The sequence below is a fragment of the Rhea pennata genome, chromosome 13 (genome assembly GCF_028389875.1).
Source record: "Rhea pennata isolate bPtePen1 chromosome 13, bPtePen1.pri, whole genome shotgun sequence".
Classification (NCBI taxonomy): domain Eukaryota; kingdom Metazoa; phylum Chordata; class Aves; order Rheiformes; family Rheidae; genus Rhea; species Rhea pennata.
The window spans coordinates 4,924,424-4,943,301 of record NC_084675.1 but is presented as its reverse complement, the minus strand read 5'-3'; the positions used below and the strand labels follow the sequence as shown (position 1 = coordinate 4,943,301).

General features: G+C 36.0%; 1 protein-coding gene across 2 annotated transcripts in view; it reads left to right on the top strand.

Moving 5' to 3' along the window:
- Nucleotides 1–18,878, top strand: part of NFATC3 (nuclear factor of activated T cells 3) — a 74,356-nt gene that overhangs the window by 21,644 nt on the left and 33,834 nt on the right. For both annotated transcript variants that reach the window (XM_062586166.1, XM_062586165.1), the window contains exon 3: nt 6,330–6,492. In XM_062586166.1, the coding sequence (XP_062442150.1) occupies nt 6,330–6,492 (163 nt within the window). The remainder of the gene's footprint in view (nt 1–6,329; nt 6,493–18,878) is intronic.

Sequence of the window (18,878 nt, the reverse complement as noted above, 5' to 3'; positions counted from 1 at the left end):
GAAACAGTGGGGGTTCTGTTATTGATGCTTTGGGGGGTTTTGTTGGTTTTATTTTTAATTTATGGCTTATAATATGAATGGTTAGTGGGACAGTAGACTAAAAGTTTTGCATAATAGACCTTAAGAGTCTAATTTGTGTCAAATAAGCATTTGTAGGATCGTATACAATGAGTGATTGAAGAGTTTGTATTTTGTTTCTTAAACCCTTGGAGCAAGTCTTTGACAGGAGCAAATAATGCTTTTGTGTCCACTAGGCAACTGTGGCAGTATTCATTAATGGGCAAAAATCTTGAAATAAAAATTGTTTTCTTACACTGCTTCTTTTATGGAATTCTCAGTTGTAAGTTGACTTTACATAATAGTATTCTCAATGTTGGAAAGAGTTACTATTAAAACTGCTATATAAACTGATGTTTGTTTTCAGAGTGCTGTGTTGCAAATCTAATTCTAGAACACCAAGAAGTGATAGGATATCAAGGAGTTTCTTTGTGCCACGGTGATGAAGAACAAACAGGCTTTGGTTGTTGTATTACAGTTTGGAAATCTCTCTAATGATGGATGATTCATGGCAGTCAGAGTGTCTTCCTTGTTACTGTCTGGCAGTTGCTCCTGAAAACTAGGATTGCTGACAGTGTTGCTTAACTCTTTAGGAGAAAATAATGTTAGGTAGACAAATACTTGGAATAGTTCTCTTTCTTGTCTGAATTCTTATTTTGGAAGTTTGAGGAGCAGAGAGAACAGAACTGTGTTTTGTTTTTAACATAGTTGTTGGAACTTCGGTCTTAATTTCAAGAAGAGCAAACCATTCAATGTGAGTGGACTACAGACGAACTTATTCTGCCAAGTAGTTATCCGTCTGTTTTCTGTTAAATAGAAATAACAGGAGTTATGCTGTGTTAGAAGAACTTTCAAGTGAAAATATTTGCAAATTGCTAACTTTGAAGATAAGTACCAACTTAAGTGAGACAAGCAAGAGAACTTTGAACCTCTTAGGTTTTTAATAAGCTAGACCATTGCTGTAATGTTTACGCACTGTTAATGAATCTAAAGAAATTCAGGTAGTGTTTTAATCCAGGACTGCTGTGCTATAGGTATGATAAGGCTGTCTACTTTGTTCTGACATGATAGAATGCAGATTTTACTTGGCAGTATGTTTAATCAGTATTCTGAAAGCATATTTAACTGTGGGTTTGCTAGAACACTGATATTTTATACGTAAATAGTATTAAAAAAAATCTATTGATAAGCCACTGTGGCAGGTGAAATGTCCCCAAAATTATTAACTCCAAAATTACTGTACCTGAGAAAATGTTACTCTGTGTAGTTAAGGACAGCTACAGAGGTATTTTGGCTCTACAAGCATCCTTGAAAAGGACCATCATATGGGCACATAGTTACGATGCCATTCTCAAGGGTTTGCTGTGTCATAACATTCACTTGTCACAGGATGACTGTGGCTGTTGGTTATTCCCGGCTAAAACTCAGAATGAGAAAAATGTGTGAAATATCCATTGTATGGTCAACAGGGCCTTTCCTGCAGTCACAGATTTTGGTGTATTGGGAGTGGTGTAGATGGAAAGTGTTATTTCTGCTGCCACTGAGAAATGATCAATAGGTCATTCTAGAAGACCTGTGAATCTTAACCTGTAGAGGAAATGGAGAGTAACTTTCACTGGCATTTTGAAATCCTCATGGAGATCTTCAAAAAGTCATTATTAGGACCAGTGACTGCAAGGAGGTAGAAGCATGTTCATGCAGAATGGCTAAAGTGAGTTATTGTATCAGCCTCACTTGCATTCAAAACCCTTCTAAGCAAGGAATCCAGGAGAGCATTAGACTAAAACTGAGTTGATCACACAAGCACTTCAGTCAAGGTACCAGCACAAGCAGTTTCTGCCTGCCTTTATGCGACAGTTGTTTGTCTAATGAGGTACACAGTAAGAGTGCTCCAGATGGAAAATAACCATTTTAGGGTTTTAACTGATTATTTTTAGTGGCTGTCATTGGCCCCACAACAGTGTATGTGGAGCAGAAGAAAGAATAAAGCCTAAGTCCAATGCAGAACCACAGCTGCAATCCAGTATCCAATGCTGACCTGTATGATGCTCCAAAGCAATTTTGTTTCTAGGGTTTGTTTCTTCCTGTGGAAGAGGAGCAGAGTCAGCCCCAGTGTCCACAGGTCTCCAAAACGAAATCCATATGGACTCATTTGACTGCCCTTATGTTGAATGTCTCAGATGTCTTCAGGTTGTGCAACCTGAATCAGTTCTGGCTTAGAAATGATGGCTGTGGGTGAAGATATGAGTTAAATGAATTTTGTGAACACTGAAGTGATGATTTTAAATACGCTGTCTTCTGTTGAGGGTGCTACTGAGGGCTTCCTTCCTTACTTCTGAGTTTCCTTTAATTGCAGCTGTTCTCCAAAGCCTTTAGCCTTGATGTGATAGGAGCTCTTGGAGGCTTGCATTAATCGGATTATAAACTCTCTTGTTATTGCTGGAAGAACATTTGCAAGTTTATGGATTGGTGCTGTCTCGCCAACATGCTAAAACTTGATATAATGAATCTTGCAGGATGACTGTCACTTTTTTTTTTTTTCCGTTTCCTGCTGTAGCATTTGTAGATTTACTAGTAGGCTACTGTACTGTTAATAAGGCTTTTCTTTTTTCATTTAAAGAGAACCAAAACTTAGAGTTAGTTCTGTAAAAGAGTAAGCCACAAACTATTGTAACTGTAATTTGATAATGAACCAGGTAGACTCTTCCTAATGAAACATGTGGAAGTGGCTACAAGTGTGTTCTGCCTCACATCAAAGTTCAGAAGTGAGTGATTCTTAACAATGTAAGTTCTTCCTTTTTTAAATATTTTGATCTGAAATGACTTGGAAAAAACCCACAGCCAGCAGTTGATCTAGATTCTGTGTTCTGAATGGAAAGTCGAATGGCTTTATCAGTATAATGCAAGTGTCATCGTGCTGTGCAAAGTGGAAGAGGCTGAAATCTTTCTACAACACCAGCATATTTCAGAAGAAACTGATTTTCCTAACCTTAAACACATTCTAGGTATTCTACAAGCAGTGCATCCCTGAAATCTGAACTCTAATGATGTCTGTGTAGTGTAAAACTTACCTTAGTTTAATACACATTTTACAACTGATAAACCTGCCATGAGTCAAAAGTCTAGGTGAGACTTCAGTTTAATGCTGATCCTCAGCTAATAGTTAGTCAGAGCAAAGCTTATACATAAATGCAATAAGGCTTCACAATTATTTTCATGTTCCATAATCAGGTATTGTGTGGCTTCACTTGAAAAGTTGTTCCCTACGCCCCCAAAACACTGATGTGATCTTTCTGTTCTTGATGTTGATTTCTGCATGGAGTAGAAAAACAGAAGTGTTTGTAGACTCTATTCTGATCTGCTGTTTATTTTAGTGTCTGGGGTGTCAGTTCCACGTGACTTCTGGAACTTAACAGTCCTGGAAGCTTAGGAAGCTGCCACTCCATTATAGCTGTGACTTAGTTAAGTTTGAAGAAGCTATATAGACAACTGGGGCTCTGGTAAATTAATTAGAGTCAAAAATTTACCTTTCAAGACTGAATGAAACCACACAGATCACCGATTCAGTTTAATGTATAGCCCCAAAACATTTGGCACAAAACAACTGAATGGATGATGGGGACGCATTATACATTACGTTTTCCTGAATACTTTATATTACACTGATAAATTAAATACATAAAATCGATATCCTTGTAGAACAAAAAGGTACATGAAACTGTACCCTAAAATGTTTTAAGTTGCACTGCTACCCAAAAGAAAAGTTGAGGGTGCTAGAGACAGTAAGAATAAGTTTAAAAGAGAACAATTACAGCTTGGTTTCCAACATCAATTTTTTGTTCTCTAAATGGAAGCAACTGCAAATTTCTAGGCTGCTGCATCTAGAAAATAAGTTTAATGCAACACAGCCTGAAAATCTTAATACTGCAGAATTTGTTTGGAAAACTGCATTTTGAAATCTTTCCAAATTTTTGATATTTTAGGCATCTGCATATGCGTATGTGCTTGCTCTCATGCTGATATTTTCTATTTGTTCTCAAAGAATAACAAAATCTTAAGACTTGGTTTCTTTCCTGTCTCCGTGTTTGTTCTAGTATTGCAAATATTATTTTAGGAGATAATGGGAATTGATAGAGCTGTCTGATAGAGCCTATGCCATGTTTTTAATAGTTGATTGCAGAAGGAGTAAACCTCTCTGTGAGGCTGGATGGAGAGTGATCATAATCAACAAATATTTTTTTTCTTGAATGATTTTAATATATAATATTCAGTAATACCTCTTAGTACCTGAGGTCATAGTCCGTGATCCACATGTTATACCAAGTTCCCTTGGGGACTGTACACTGGGTTCACTGTGCACACAAACTATTTTGACATATGTGGCAATATGAAAAAAAAAGTTTTCAGACATAGTAAAGACATTTCTTTTTAAACTCTTTTAGTATCTTCTAATTCTGACATTTTCTTTCCTTTTTCAGACTGAAGACTTGAGTCCTCTTCTTCAGTAGCTAAAAAAGTGAATGACAAAGTCTAGTTGCTAGCCAAATAGTAGCATTTAGGCAGTACATCTTGGCCTGTGGTAAGTATCTGGAAGGATTGGGCTTATACTGCATTCCTATGAGTTTCTTCTTTGATTCCTGATATCCAGTCCTCTCCTACCCAGTAAATTCTATTGCTGTGGAAGAAGGACCAATCCTCAGACCTCCTTATGGGGAAAGAAGAGTCATTGCTATGTTGAACACCTGTAGAGATGACTTATTGCTCACATTTCTCTCTTTCGGTAAGAAGGAAGGGAAACACTCTCGTTCTTCGCTCCCAGAAAAGGGCTTCAGGAGAAACCTTTTACCTTACAATGTTTACCCCTCCTGAAGCAGTGCATAGTGGAGGTACTTCCTGAAGCAGCAGGTCAGCAGGTTTGTAGGCCGTGCTCCTTGAGGAGAAGGCCAGTGAGTGGTGCCTTTTCTTCTCTCTTTTCCATGCTTTTACCACCAGCAACACTGTGACTAAGGCAGATGTATGGTGCTGCAGGCTGAGCCCAAGTCCATCCAGATACTTGCTAAAGACAGAACTTTCTTATTTTGTTCAGTCCAAACATTCTTTCCCATTGGTGTGTATGTTTTATAGGTCTTGGTTGAATTCTCCAGCAGGTATAATTTATCTTTCTTGGGTTTATAGCTGTTAATGTTTATGGAAATTTGCATGGTTTTGGATTGGTGGTGGATTTTTTTCACCACTTCCTGTAAAGAGGAAAGAAATGGAATTGAACATTAGCAGAAGATGATACAAACGATTATTTGACTGTCTCCTTAAAGCCTGACTTGTTTCCGCAATCGGTCGGTGTGTGATATTATAAAGTTATTTTACTAGAAGTTTATTTTTAATGAAAATCTTCATATGCTGTACACAGTGCTATAAAAATTCAGGATAAATGCTTCATTTTTAAGTTGCACTGATTTGCTCTACCAGGTAATTACAGACCTGAATCTAACTTCATCTTATTAGAATCATAAGTCTGTAAATCTATGCAAGTAAAAGGGTAGGTATGAAAAACTGGTGATAATATGTGACTTACTTCCCTCGGAGGTGCTTCCATATTACTGTTATTATTATTGCATTTTTTTTCCTCCTTCCGTGGAGAGGGTTTACGATTGTAGGGTAAGCTAAGTGTCTTTGCTTGTTGTTTGTTGCACAAAGTCTTTATGCTGAAATTGGGCTACTAGTCTTTTAAAAACTTGGATCATCATATCGTGTTTAATTTAATGATATTTAGCAAAGTGTAGCACTAACCAATCTTAAAAAAAAAAAAAAGAAAAAAAAAACCCTTTAAGATAGCAATGCAGACTGTTAAAATGTAATGACTTACAGGCCATCAATCTTGCTTTAGAGTCACACTGAAATTAGACTGTTCCCTTTAACACAATTTAAACTTGCTTGCTAGTCTATTTGAGGATAAAAAATTAACATAAAAGTGGTTATGGAATAGCACTGGTAGTATGGGGCATGGAGTCATGCCTTTCTTTTAATCAGGTAATGGAAGGAAGAAATACAGCACTAACAACTCCAAAAGAAATGCTTCAATTAAAGATTTTAATGCATCAGCAAAATTTTGGATTTTTCAAGTAACTATGTTAGGCTAATAGCTATTCTTATTTGATAATCATTTGTTAGACAAGTAATATAATTTGTTTGTATTTTACAGTGAAGTTATTTTCATCATACTCTAGCTGAATGGCATAGTTCATTTAACCATAGTGTGAATATCCTGATTGCAGCACATCTTCATTGCCACCTCTTGACTGGCCTTTACCAAGTCATTATGGGCAGTGTGAACTGAAAATAGAAGTCCAGCCTAAAACTCATCATAGAGCTCACTATGAAACAGAAGGAAGCAGAGGAGCAGTAAAAGCATCTACTGGAGGACACCCTGTAGTGAAGGTAGGAAGTCTGGTTTTATTGAATAGAAGATAATTTTTTATTATTAACTGTGCTCACTGGTATTTACAGTACCATAAATTGTTCCATTGAGTGTAGCTTGCCTCCCTCCATCTGTAAGATTTCTCTCTCAAATATATCGTCTTCAACACAGCAGTTTAGTTTTGTATGCTTAAGAATGTACCATTTGCTACAATTACAGAACATGTAACACTTGATTCTATGCTTGCTAAGGGCTTCACTGTGCAATAATGTATTAATTATCAATTCAAAATGAACTTTGAAAGGAATATGTGAGGGGAAAAAATACACAATAATCAATTACTTGTAGGTATACCTGAATACAGCTTCATTTGAATCAAGTATCGTCTTTCTTTTGTTATTAAGGGTAAGCTGATGGACAGTATAGATGCCTCAGCTGAAAGAGTTTGTTAGCTCTTGTTCATTTTTTTAATTTCATAATTTCTGCAAAATGCTCTCCACAGACTCTGTTAAACTTCACTAAAATATCTGGAGTAAATTAAACTTGACTTTTCTTTCTTCAGCAATAACCAAAGGTCATTACGGACAGTTTATTTGTCGCTGTCTCCTTAGAAAGTAAGGCGTCACCTAGTGTCTTTAGATGTGAGCTGGTAAACTGCAAGGGAAAGTCAGACTCATTCTTTGCTCTCTCTCTCTTTTTTTTTTTTTTTTTTTTTGTCATCATTTCTGTTGCATTAACAAAATCAGTCGAGCTTTATTTTGTTTCTCAGAACACTTTGATCTGTTTCAGGACTGAAGAAAATGCATCAGTACATCTCACCTGACTAATAGTGGGTGGTAGTACTTTCTGTTTTGATTTCTGGTAATCACCTTTAACACCTGCTCTTGCTGGGTTCTTGTATTAAGGCAGATACCTCTGAAGTCACATTCTTTAGGCTATTTATCAAACTGTTTCTTCTTTTTTCCTTTCATAACTCTGTCTGTTTCTTTCCTTTCTCTCTCTCTCTCTAAAAGCGCTGTTTCTCTGCATCCCATCTTATTTTCCTTCAATGTCTTTCTTCCTTTTTATATATCTGTTCTTAAACCAAGCACTTTATCCAGGCTTTGATTCCTTTGCAGAGTTCCTTAGTGTTCTCTTCATAGTCACAATTCATGGCCTAACCAACTCCAGCTTTCTCCTACTGTCAGATCCGCTAGACTTCTTAGCGTAACACGGACAAGACTTAAATGCTTGTCAGGGAGGTCTGTGTGCAAACTAGAGAAAAGTGAGGATGCCTGAGCTAGGCTGGAATCTGAAAGCAATCAGTGGAGCAGAGTGCTTCACGTGGAATATTGTGTTGCTTTGCCCAGGTGGAGAACAAGGAGATGCAACTTGCATGTGTCTAGGTGCTGGCACTGGAATTTAACACATCATTAAAAAGGTAGAATACGGGGAGATTTTAGCTGGCAAAAATAAGTCTCTGCTGAACATTTGTTAACTGCGTTTGTTTTTTGTTTGTTTGTTTGTTTTTGTTTTGTTTTTGCCTAGGGCTTTTGTGTACTGCACTAATATTTGCACTAAGGGACCATGTTTTGCTGATGTTTATAAGATGAGACAGACAAATTTAGGGTTTCTTTTGCTTAAAGAACAAGATACTTCCAAAGTGTAGTACTAGCTGCAGGTTAGAAACAACAGATCTTTGATCTGTGTGAATTATACTGATGATTTTAAAAGCTATATATTTACATTAGAGTTGTGAAGTAGCTTGCTGTGGCAAAAATTGCTTTTTTTGTAAAATGGCGGATAGCATTTATGCCCATGTTTCCCAGTCTCATGTTTAAACTCACAGATTGTACTCTGTCTCACTAAATTAAAATGAATAGAAATGCAAATCAATATTCTATTTTGCAATTTGGTCTCTTCCAACTGAATTAGAATTTAATTGTTGTGCTTGATGGGAGAGAGGAAGTTGTTATGAAACAAAACATTGATTTATATCAACTTTTTACTTGCTGCAAGGGGAAATAGTATGCTATAGGTCAAATCTGGTGAAACGTGAATACTAAATACTGTAAGCAGATGTAAATCAATTAATTTAAATACAAAGGTGCACTCGTTCCCAGCACTTCCAGAGGCTTATATCACAAATCCAGATGAGGAAATGCATTATTATTTGTACCTGTCCTAAGCTTTTCTTTTTGGTAATCTTAGCTTTATGCCAATCACTTCCCTGTGTGTGATCACTGCAATAAAACAAGCTTAGCATTTTCTTCTGTAAAATAACTGTATGGCAGCCAGTGTCAGAGACAAGAAAGGATGTGGGGGTGCCTGAGAGTCTGTGTACTTTTTCTGGCTATAAAGTATGTGTTGCTCTTGAACAGTATCTTATAGAAAGTTAGGGTAACTGTAACAAATTTTGGAACTATGAAACCTATGTAGTTTCAATGTGCAGTTGATGTGAGCTTTAAAGATTGTAAGATAGTATATAGCTTCAAGCCATTAATCTATTAGTGCAAATCATTAATCTATTACTAATACTGTACTGTACCTGTTGCTAGGAAACTAAGCTTCTGACAAATTTGGCATGATCTGTTGTGAGTATGTTTAATCAGCTTAATTCCAAATGTGAGGAAATGAAATGAGTTGATCATCATGTTTTGTTTTGTAAGTCCTTATAAGTTTATAAGGAAGCAAATTCTTTAATTGAAATTATCATGTTTTCAGCTGTTTTAATGGCAAAATGTTTTAAATAGCAGATATCTGCCTTTTTAATCTCTGCTGGCTTTGGGGTATGTTCCAGCTAATCTACATCATCTAAAATGATTTATTTTACCTTGTAGAAAATCTACAAGGTAACACTGATAGTTTTCACAGGGAAGGAATAAGTAACTTTACAGCATAGTTAGCTGGGGGGTAGGAGGAGGTGTAGCATTTTGAAATTTTGTCATTGTTGAACCCTATGGATATTTTGTATTTAGCAGTCCGGTGACATAGAAAGCCTCTGAGATTTGTCTACCATTACCTTTCTATTTCAGGAAGTCAGAGTACTTTTTTTTTTAAACAACTGAAAAACCTTAACAAATGGCTGCAACATTGCCTCTAACTCTAAATGAATGATCATAATTGCTTGAATTTTTTTCCCTCCCTACAGATAAAATAATACATGATAAGTGATGTGATGTTTACATTTTCAAATTGTTACAATGAGATTTTACTGTTATCTAAAGTGGTTAAGGTTCTTTTGCGAGACTTTCATTGGGTAGTATTTATGACAAAAAAAAATTTGTATTTTTAAGTAGGCAGGCGTACGGTACTGTAAGATTCTCTCAGGAAAGGTTTCTTTTTTACTCTCATATTTTAGCTTGATGATGTAGGAAGGTCGAATTTTCCTTAAAAAGCATTGTTTTGTATACTGTGATGCTCCTGCTGTTCATGTAGACCCTATCAATTTTCTGAATTTTCTTTTCTATATTTAATATCTTTAGGTAGTTAATTCTACAAGCTAATTGTGTTGTGTACAACATATATTTCCTTTTTTATCTCTTGCTTTCTTACTGTTGTGAGGAAGTCTGTCTATATGTTAATATTCTTGAAACTTTGCTATTTTGCTGTATGTATGTTCTTCTCATATGTGCAAAGGAGCATCTGTGCTGAGGCCATCTACCACAGTGGGAATCAGTTCTAGATGTGAACTACAATAAGGATAATTTATTTTAAAATTAATGGTCTATCTACAACAGACACTGTATAGATTCCACTTGTGAAAGACATGTCCCATGCATGTACGACATATTTTGGACAGTGATGGATATTAAGAATTCCCCTGTACCCTAAGTGTCTTTTTGTCTGACTATGAAGAGTTTAAGATAAAATAATTTCCTTTGCCATATGTAAAATTATTACAGTAGCTGATTTTGGAGTAACAGAGAAGAGGAAGCATCATGGAATCAATCTGGACAACTTGTAAGCCCTACACATGAGGAAAGGTGTACAGTTAAAAAATAAAAATAAAAACTATTTTCTTTTAGAGCTCATGCACTTCTAGTCACTAACAAGCAAGCAGTAGTCTCCTGTGTGGGAAGATTTTCTGGAGGCCTGCAAAAGGAGGGATAGAATGGCAGCACTGTTTAAATTGGTCACAGAGCTTGAAGTCGTGACTGAAGATGATGGCAATGGATGAAAAAGAAAACTAATTTTGAGCTACTTAGCAAATTCTGAAAAGGGAATATGTCTTCAAACAACTTGACAAACTGCTTGAGTTCTGGCACAAGAAGCTATAACCTACAAGAGAGGATCTAGCTGAACAATGTCAGAGATAGTCCAAGAAAAATAAATTAATGAAAGTTTATTTAAATGGGTGTCTGTTTCCTGGCCTGTAATACTAGGGCTGTCACCTTCTTCCAAGTAATCTATGTGACCAATTCATGTAACTATTTAACAGGTATAAAACATCTGGTTCTCCCTGTTCTCTAAATCCAGTGACCAGCGTGTCTGTTGTGTTTCATGACTCTATTCTTCCTCTTTCTGCCTTTTACTTTTCAATTTTTATTTGTTTTTGTTATTGAATTTGTCCATCTTCCCATACATCATCAGAAAAACAGGTATTGTTAGCTCTGATTGCTTACTGTTGTTTGGTGATAGCAATTCACAAATAAATGTAGAAGGCAGAAAGTAAGTCTTGGCCTATGTGAGCCAAGTGGTAGGCTATTTGGGACAAAATGTTGACTTTTAAACAAGATTCTAAAACACATCATTTTAAAAACAATTTGATTATGTGGATATCTGCTCTAGAATGCCAAAAATGCATGTCAAAGCTTTTATTAAATGTAATCATGTAAAATATGGAATCTAAAAAATGCAGTGGAGTGAAAAAATGAAAAATGGCACACTGGATCTGTAGTGACACAGTGGTTTGCTTTTTGTATCGTTATGTGGTTACCACATTGCAGAAAGGTAGGTTTTTCTTCCAAAGTAAAATTAGTTTATGGATTTTCTGTAAATTATATCGGTTATCTTGGAAGTAATCATCTGAAAAATTGTCCACAGAATAATCTTGCATCAGGAGTCAGGATTTCAGGAGTAACACTTTTTTTTTTCTTTTTTTTTTTTTTTGATAGTGTGGAGCAAACTGCCAATCAATACTAATATGTTGATGGTTGGTTAGCTACAACCAGCAATACTGCACTAGTGTGAAGTTACACTGCTAGTATAACATTATTTTACGTATGAGTTGATCTTTTTGGGTAGGGTAGAATGAGATGGGATTCTAAACTAAAGCACTCTTCAAAATATGCCTGAAATTAGCATTAACTTTCAACCTTGTCTGCAAGAAGTGAGGAAGTGAGTGAGTGTGTGTGTGTGTGTGTGTGTGTGATTCCAGAAACAGAAATCCAGGTTTTTAAACCTAGAATATGTTCAGTAAGTTGCATATTCATATGGAATCGTCACCAGTGATGCACTCATATTAGCAATTTTTTGTTTGCTTTAGTCCTTTTCAGGATCTCTTTGTTTTCATGATGACCTTTTAAAGGATTTTAAAGTTGGACTTGTGCCACTGTGTCTAATAGTTTATTAACATCTGTTTCTTTTACGTTTCACTTCTTTTATTTTTGTTTCAGATTTACAAGGTCTGTATTAGTTTACGGTCTTCAAGATAGTTTACTCAATTACAAATTACTTAATAGCAAAAGAGGAAGGATACTTTTGTAATGTAGATGCTTTTTCTTCTTAGGTCAAGATGAAAAGCTACATCAGATAATCAAGAGAGACTGAAAACAGTACCATACTTCAGGATAGGGAAATAGATGATTTTGTTCATTTGTTTTATCATTTTCATTTTAAAATTAGTCTTTTGTAATGTTAACACCTTTGTGGAATCAGAATAAAATAAATCCTATGCACTATTAATACTTTCTGAGGCAGTGGGAGAGAGGGAGAGGAGATTGCTCAGTAGGCCTGAATGGAGTTTTATTCCATTAATTTCTCCGGCCTCCTTTTGGAGTAATTCATAGAGGATCAGAGGCCAGCACCTGTTGCACTTCTGTACAGCCACAAGGGCTGACTGTGGTCAATCTGCTTTTCTGTAACTTCCCTGAATTCTAATTTCTTGGTTTAGTTCAAGCTTGACTTTCCAAACTGCCACTGCTGATAAACTTATGGTAAACTGCACCACTAGCATTAGTCACTGTGTGTCTCTTCCTTGTTTCAGTGTATGTTCATTCTCAGGCCTTTACATCATGCTTATCACTTGCTTTATTTCCCAAGGTGGTATGCTGCTCAGTTTGACAGAGTAATCCTTCAGCTTTTTAAATAACACTCTTTGCAGCGTTAGGAAAGTAGGTGCAAAGCACTCAAAAATGAAACACTTGTGGAGAAATGTCTGAAGAAAGAATTCTGGTTCTTCAAAACCATTCACAGGTTACTCTTGGGTATTGTTGGGCAAAAGATGCCAAGTTTGCAGGCCATATCTGCGTTGTCTCAGTGGGCAAAACATCTCAAAGGGTTTTTTCCTTTAGGTTTTTCTTTTTTTCCCTTTATCGTATTACTTTAGTGAGGTCTAACGGATTTAGGTTGGTGAAGCCTGTTTAAAAGTGGACTTAAACTAAGCAGTGAAAATCCTTTTCCTGTTGGAAAGTTTAGATTTTGTGGTGAACTATACCATATCCTTTCTTATAATCTTCCAAAGTAACAATTTCTAATCAAAAGAACAGCTTTATCTTCACCTTCATACAACTGTGCCTTCATTCTCCACTTTTACCTACCTTATTGTGTAACCTTGGGGTGCTCTAAGGAAAAGAGGAGCCACTTAGCTGCATCCAGCCGCCATGAGGCCATCATGAGGAGAGTTAGTTACAACATGCTTTTCCAATCAAGGTCTTGAAAACCTAGGAAAACTCCATTTGAAGTGCTTACTAAATGCTTATACTTCTCTACATAGTTGTGTATTTCTTTCCTCCCTTTCTGTGCCTGAACTGAGATCTTTCTTTATTTGTTTATTTTTAATAGGGATCCTGATGCATTTGGTGAATCTACAAGTTATTAATTTGGTCTCTTCTTCATTTAAGTTATCACAGATTCTTCCCGTGACATGTCTTTTGTTTATTTCAAGGCAGAGCCCCTTTTTTCAGGGAGTTTATTTGTATATAAAAAGCTTGCTCTCTAATCAGCCTACTTTACCAACTCAGTAATGCTATAAGCAGTGAATTAATTGGGTGAAGAGCAGGAGGAGGAGTACGGAAGTGTCAACAGAATCTTTGTCATCAATTAGCAGCAAAGGAAATGCGTATAAAAGATAAAACATAATAGTGAAAAAAGTGAAAGTTTTTGGCTTAAAATGGCAATTTCTTAATGATTACTGGAAAGCTTTTAGGAAAATTGTTTTTCAAATACAAACAAACATTTTTTGGCACTTTTTGAATTGTCATTGGTATCTAGCATTACTTGACTGGTAAGTGTAAAAGCAATTAAAGAATGATTTTTGTAACTTTTTTGTTTGTTTTTTGTATGAGCTTTAGTTTAGAAGTCCTGGAATTTAATGTTTTGATATTTTGTTCAAAGTTCTTTTTTTTCGGTTAAATTTTTAACCTGAAAGAATAGGCATGTTAAAGCCTGACATGGCTTCTGGATTTAATGATACTATAAAGGATTGGGTTACAGTAAAAGGAGTTTCATTTCTATTTTCAGAAAAATAGGCTGCTTCAAAGGATACTGTTTATTCTCTGATAAGTATTTCACCTATTTTCCATAAAACTTATTTTTTTTTTCTGTTGTATATTAATCTGAAGTCATGGCTCTTACGAAATCACATCCTGTGGATAAGTAACATCTAAATTTGAAAAGAAATTGGTAATATTTAGCATACAGTTCGGTTTAAAAAAAAAAAGAACAACAACAAAGAAATAGGAAGTAAAACTTCTACATATGAGTGACTAAAAAAGGTTTTCTGACAGGCTGGTCGAGTGTTGCAAGCTTTCCTTTATCAGAGATCAGAGTGTGGAAATGATGACATGTGAGCAAGATATGGCCCCAATAAAACCTACATGCAGTCTGTGGAAAAAACAGTAACTTTTTTTTTCCCCCAGGTTAATGTCTGTTATTTAATGTGGCCTACTTCTTTTCTTCAGAAAGGAAAAGTTTCTCACTGCTACCATCAACTTCCAAGTTTAAATGCTACTCTCTTCAGTAGTCTGATTAATCTATATAGTCTCTAATGTTAAACTTTTCTTAAGGATATTCCATATGTTCGTTAGGAAGGTAGTTTCTGTAACATAGCTGCTTTCTGGCTGATACAAGATTCTCTCACAGTAACTTACTGTCTTTGTAGTTACTTGGTAAAAATTGTAAACTAAGTATTGACATGCATGAGTTCATGAGTTTGCTGTGTGCAGTATAGTAATAATGCTGGAACTGCTTTGGCGTGAAGCTCTTCTAGCTTATCCTGTAGTGACCTTCAGTCTTAGCCTTCCAGCTTTAGTTTAACTTACGCATGCACTGACCTTTGCTATGGAAACGATATAGAAACACAAAAACAACTTGGCTGAGTTTCCTCTGCAAAGCAGTGGGTGGTGTGTCAGTATTGTATTACAGAGGAGGGTTTCTAGAGGTCAGTAGTGACACGGTGCAGTAACTTATTAGTTGTCTACAGCACACTGCTTGCCGCTCCTGGGAAAGTGGTGTATCTTTGAAGAAGAAAATTAAAAATACATATATCTTTGTAGTGTGCAGCTCTAAGATGCATATTAATAGAATAATGTCGACAGGTAGATGTGAAGATAGACCTGGTACTTAAACAATAATTTGAGTTGTTTTCTGTAAGTGGCCGATGCCTGTATCTTGGGCAGGCTGATACTGTAGCAGTTTATTGTAATGAGAATTTATCGTGGTGATTTTTGCTGCACTCACCAATGGGTTGTATAATGGTTTGTTAAATTAAGTAACTATGGTCTGCAGAAAGATTATATGTTTTTATTAAGTATGTTGTGGGTTCTTTACTAAGGTGAACTAAAAGTACAGATACCATGGCTTCAGCAGGTATTTGAACTAAACTCAGTATCTGCAGTTCTAGTTAACTATGTAGATATTTTCCCTATAGAACAGCTAGCAAAATTTTCAGTTAAACTGACTTAAAATGTTTAGGCTGTTCAACATACAATACTGTACATAAAACAGATGAAGTAATAAGAAAATGCCACTGAGCTGTCAGTGAAACCGAGAAGAATTGGCATTTTTTCTAATGAGAATAAAAAGTATTTTTAAAAGGAGTTTATTTTAAATTCCTGATTATACCATTTTTTCCTGATTTGAATTTGATTCTGAACAGCTAGTTGATTTTCTTATTCACGAGACAAGTATTGCATGAATAAGGGCAGTTCAGGCTCCAAATATCGTCCTCCTTTGGGAGAGAGATGACGCCATCCTTAGGAGACAGAAGGTAACTGAGACTCCTTGATAGTTCTGTCTCCAGCAGGGACTGAGCGTGGTGGGCAGAGAAGGATTCTGCCTTGCTTACCCAGTAAAGGTTTTGTGTAGAGAGAGACGTACAAGGTTTAACGTCACAAAGATTATACGTACTACGGACTACAGAATGCTTTCACACTCCACAGCAAACTGTTGAATGCAACTGCAGTTAAATAAGGCAGGAGTACTTCAGGGTCGATTAACAAGTCAATCCACCATTGTCCTCTGTTTTTAGGAATAATATGAGATGGGCTGTCTTTAATAATCTGATCACATAGTGCTGCGCACAGTATGCTAGTTTCACTGAAGGAGAACCTTGAATGATTATGTAATAGAAACAACTGTAATGTATATTCTCACTGAAAACTGCTGTTGCAGTCCCAGCCATTGAAGAGAGGCCTTAACTGTATCATTACCTGATATTCCAGTGCTTCAGTCTGCAGCTTTAATTTAGAGACAAAGCCTTGGAATTTTGCTGAATACCTTCAATCTCAAATTACTTTCAAGTGGAGGGAAAATTATGATTTTCTTTCTGGTTTGAATAATTAGTGGGATGTTTTATTTCTTAGCTATGTATTTCTATATCCTACCGTGTTTGGACTTCTTCATGACCTTAACTCCATCCTTTAGTTTATGAGAAGCAGTAACAATGGAATTTATCATTAAGATTGTCTGTTGTTTGTGGCTTCAAAACAGAAAACTCCTTCTGAAAATCTGGTGCTGTTAGAAGTCCAAAAATTCTTGCTTTATAACAGCTCTTGGGTGAGGAAGAGCAGTTCATGTGCATGAATCTGGTCCTTACTTGCATCTGACTTCTCATTCAGAAGGCTGTCTTTCATCAAACCAAAGCTGCATAAAAAGAGTAACAGGGTGAGGAACCCTGCACTTCAGTAAACATGCAGATTATCGGTATGCTTTCCTGAACCATACTGTAAGCCTAAAAATAAGAAAGATAATTCATATTTTTAGTGCATAATAAAAGGAAATTAGCACTTTAACTGTAAAACACGTCTCTACCATAACTATAGCTCTGTAGCCGGTATCTTCATAATCTGAATGTTAAACCATAGTCACCAGTAATCTAGAAATGTAAATAAACCCTAACTATGCTCTTTGTCTCTGCCTCCCCCCTCCTATGTTAAACGATGACTTTTCTAAAAGATCAAGAATGGTCAAAGGCACTCTAGGAAAACTTACTCAGCAGGGCACCGCGGCAGGGCAAATGAATATTAGTGAGCAGAACGGGAGGAACAGCAAGATCTGAAGATTACGGTTACCATAAAGGACACTTCATCTTGGCCCCTGAATTTTAGGCTAAGTAAAGTGCTAAGAGGCACGGGCATCTCTCCACAAGCCACTGTCTTGTTTCCTGTTTACTCCTAGACTCGCTGGTCCCCGCAGGCTCTCGTTTCTGGATAACAGACACTGTGTAAACTGGCTAGTTTATCCTTGTAGAATGTGCCATACCTGGAGTGGTCAGCTTGCTTACTGGGCAAGATTTAAAGGTTCTGTGATAAACCTTTTAAAAAACTTTTATTTTACAAATATGAATTTACTGTTTTCTTGACTCCAGTCTCTCTAGCTGCCCAAAAGTGTTAGCTAGCTCATGAGGCTGTGTCATTGGCTTCTACAGCCTGTTAGGGCTGATGTTATTTTTGTTACAAATAGGCTGTTGGAAATGCCAAGACACTCCGAACAACCTGCTCACTGCTTAAGACTGTGATGGCACAGAATTATCCTGTACAATGATTTCCTCCCTGCCCCAGTTTATTTAATTGCCACACATCTGTTACGTTTATGGCTTTACGCGCTCTTCCTTTTACCTTGTGCGCGCTCTTCCTTTTACCTTGTGTGCGCTCTTCCTTTTAAACCTTGAAATAAACATAGTAAATCACTTGTAATGAAATGTATAACTTTATGCAGTCTCTTCTAGTTTGCCAGTATGTTATTACTCTGCCTAAGCGTATATATTTTAGCATCTTTAACAGAGCTTCATGACAGTTCCTTTACAGCAATTCATTTATGACAAAGACTTACTATAAGCATCTGATTAACATGCTTGAATGTACAGTCTGGGAGGAGGGAGAGGTTGGCTTGTTTGTTTTTTGTTTTGATGATGGTTTTAAACTAGCATGGCTTTCAAGTACATGTTAAATTTTCAGAGTTTCGTTGTTTTAATGTTACTACAGAACATTTTTTATTAAGAGCTTCTTTATATATTTTAGTATTATAATATGCTTAGGTTTATTCCTAATTATGGAAGATGTGGGTGTATTCTGTTTCATTACAACTTTTTTTCATTAGAGATTCCTCTGGGCATTGTGAATTGCTACTATGTGGCATCTTGATTTTTTTTTTTTTTAAGATAAAGTATCATATTTTTAATTCTGTACTTAGGTAAGCTAATGTTACTAGAGTAACCTCATTTGAAAGTTATTCAACTTTTTTAATAGAACATGCTTGTAATTTATACTATTCTCAGTATTAGGCTGAACGTATTTAATAAAATTAAATCCTAACAAAATGGAATATAGCCTGAATGTGAGGTTTAACTCTGAGGAAAATAGATGGTAGAATCATAGTATGACAACTTGGGACAAGAAGACTTGTAAATGCTAATTAAATATATGTTCTTAGATTTTCTTTAAACTTCCAAAATAATTCAGCCCCATATAAATTCTCAGAAGATTAAAATTAATTAAGAAAAAAACTTTGGCAAGATTCCTGCATGAGTATAAAAAGGAATTTAGCCTCAACTGATGTAAGAGCCAAGACCATTGCACCCCTATGCTCTATTATCAATAGGACAATAATTAAGACTAAACTTTGTTATGATCCGGTTAAGTTACTGTAGTTTACAGGTGACTTCTGAGAGATGAAGCGAGAAATCTATTAGAATGCAGATGGTCACAGACTGTCTCCACTGCAGCATTCATAAATGTTTGAATATTACATTTATTTTCATTGGCGA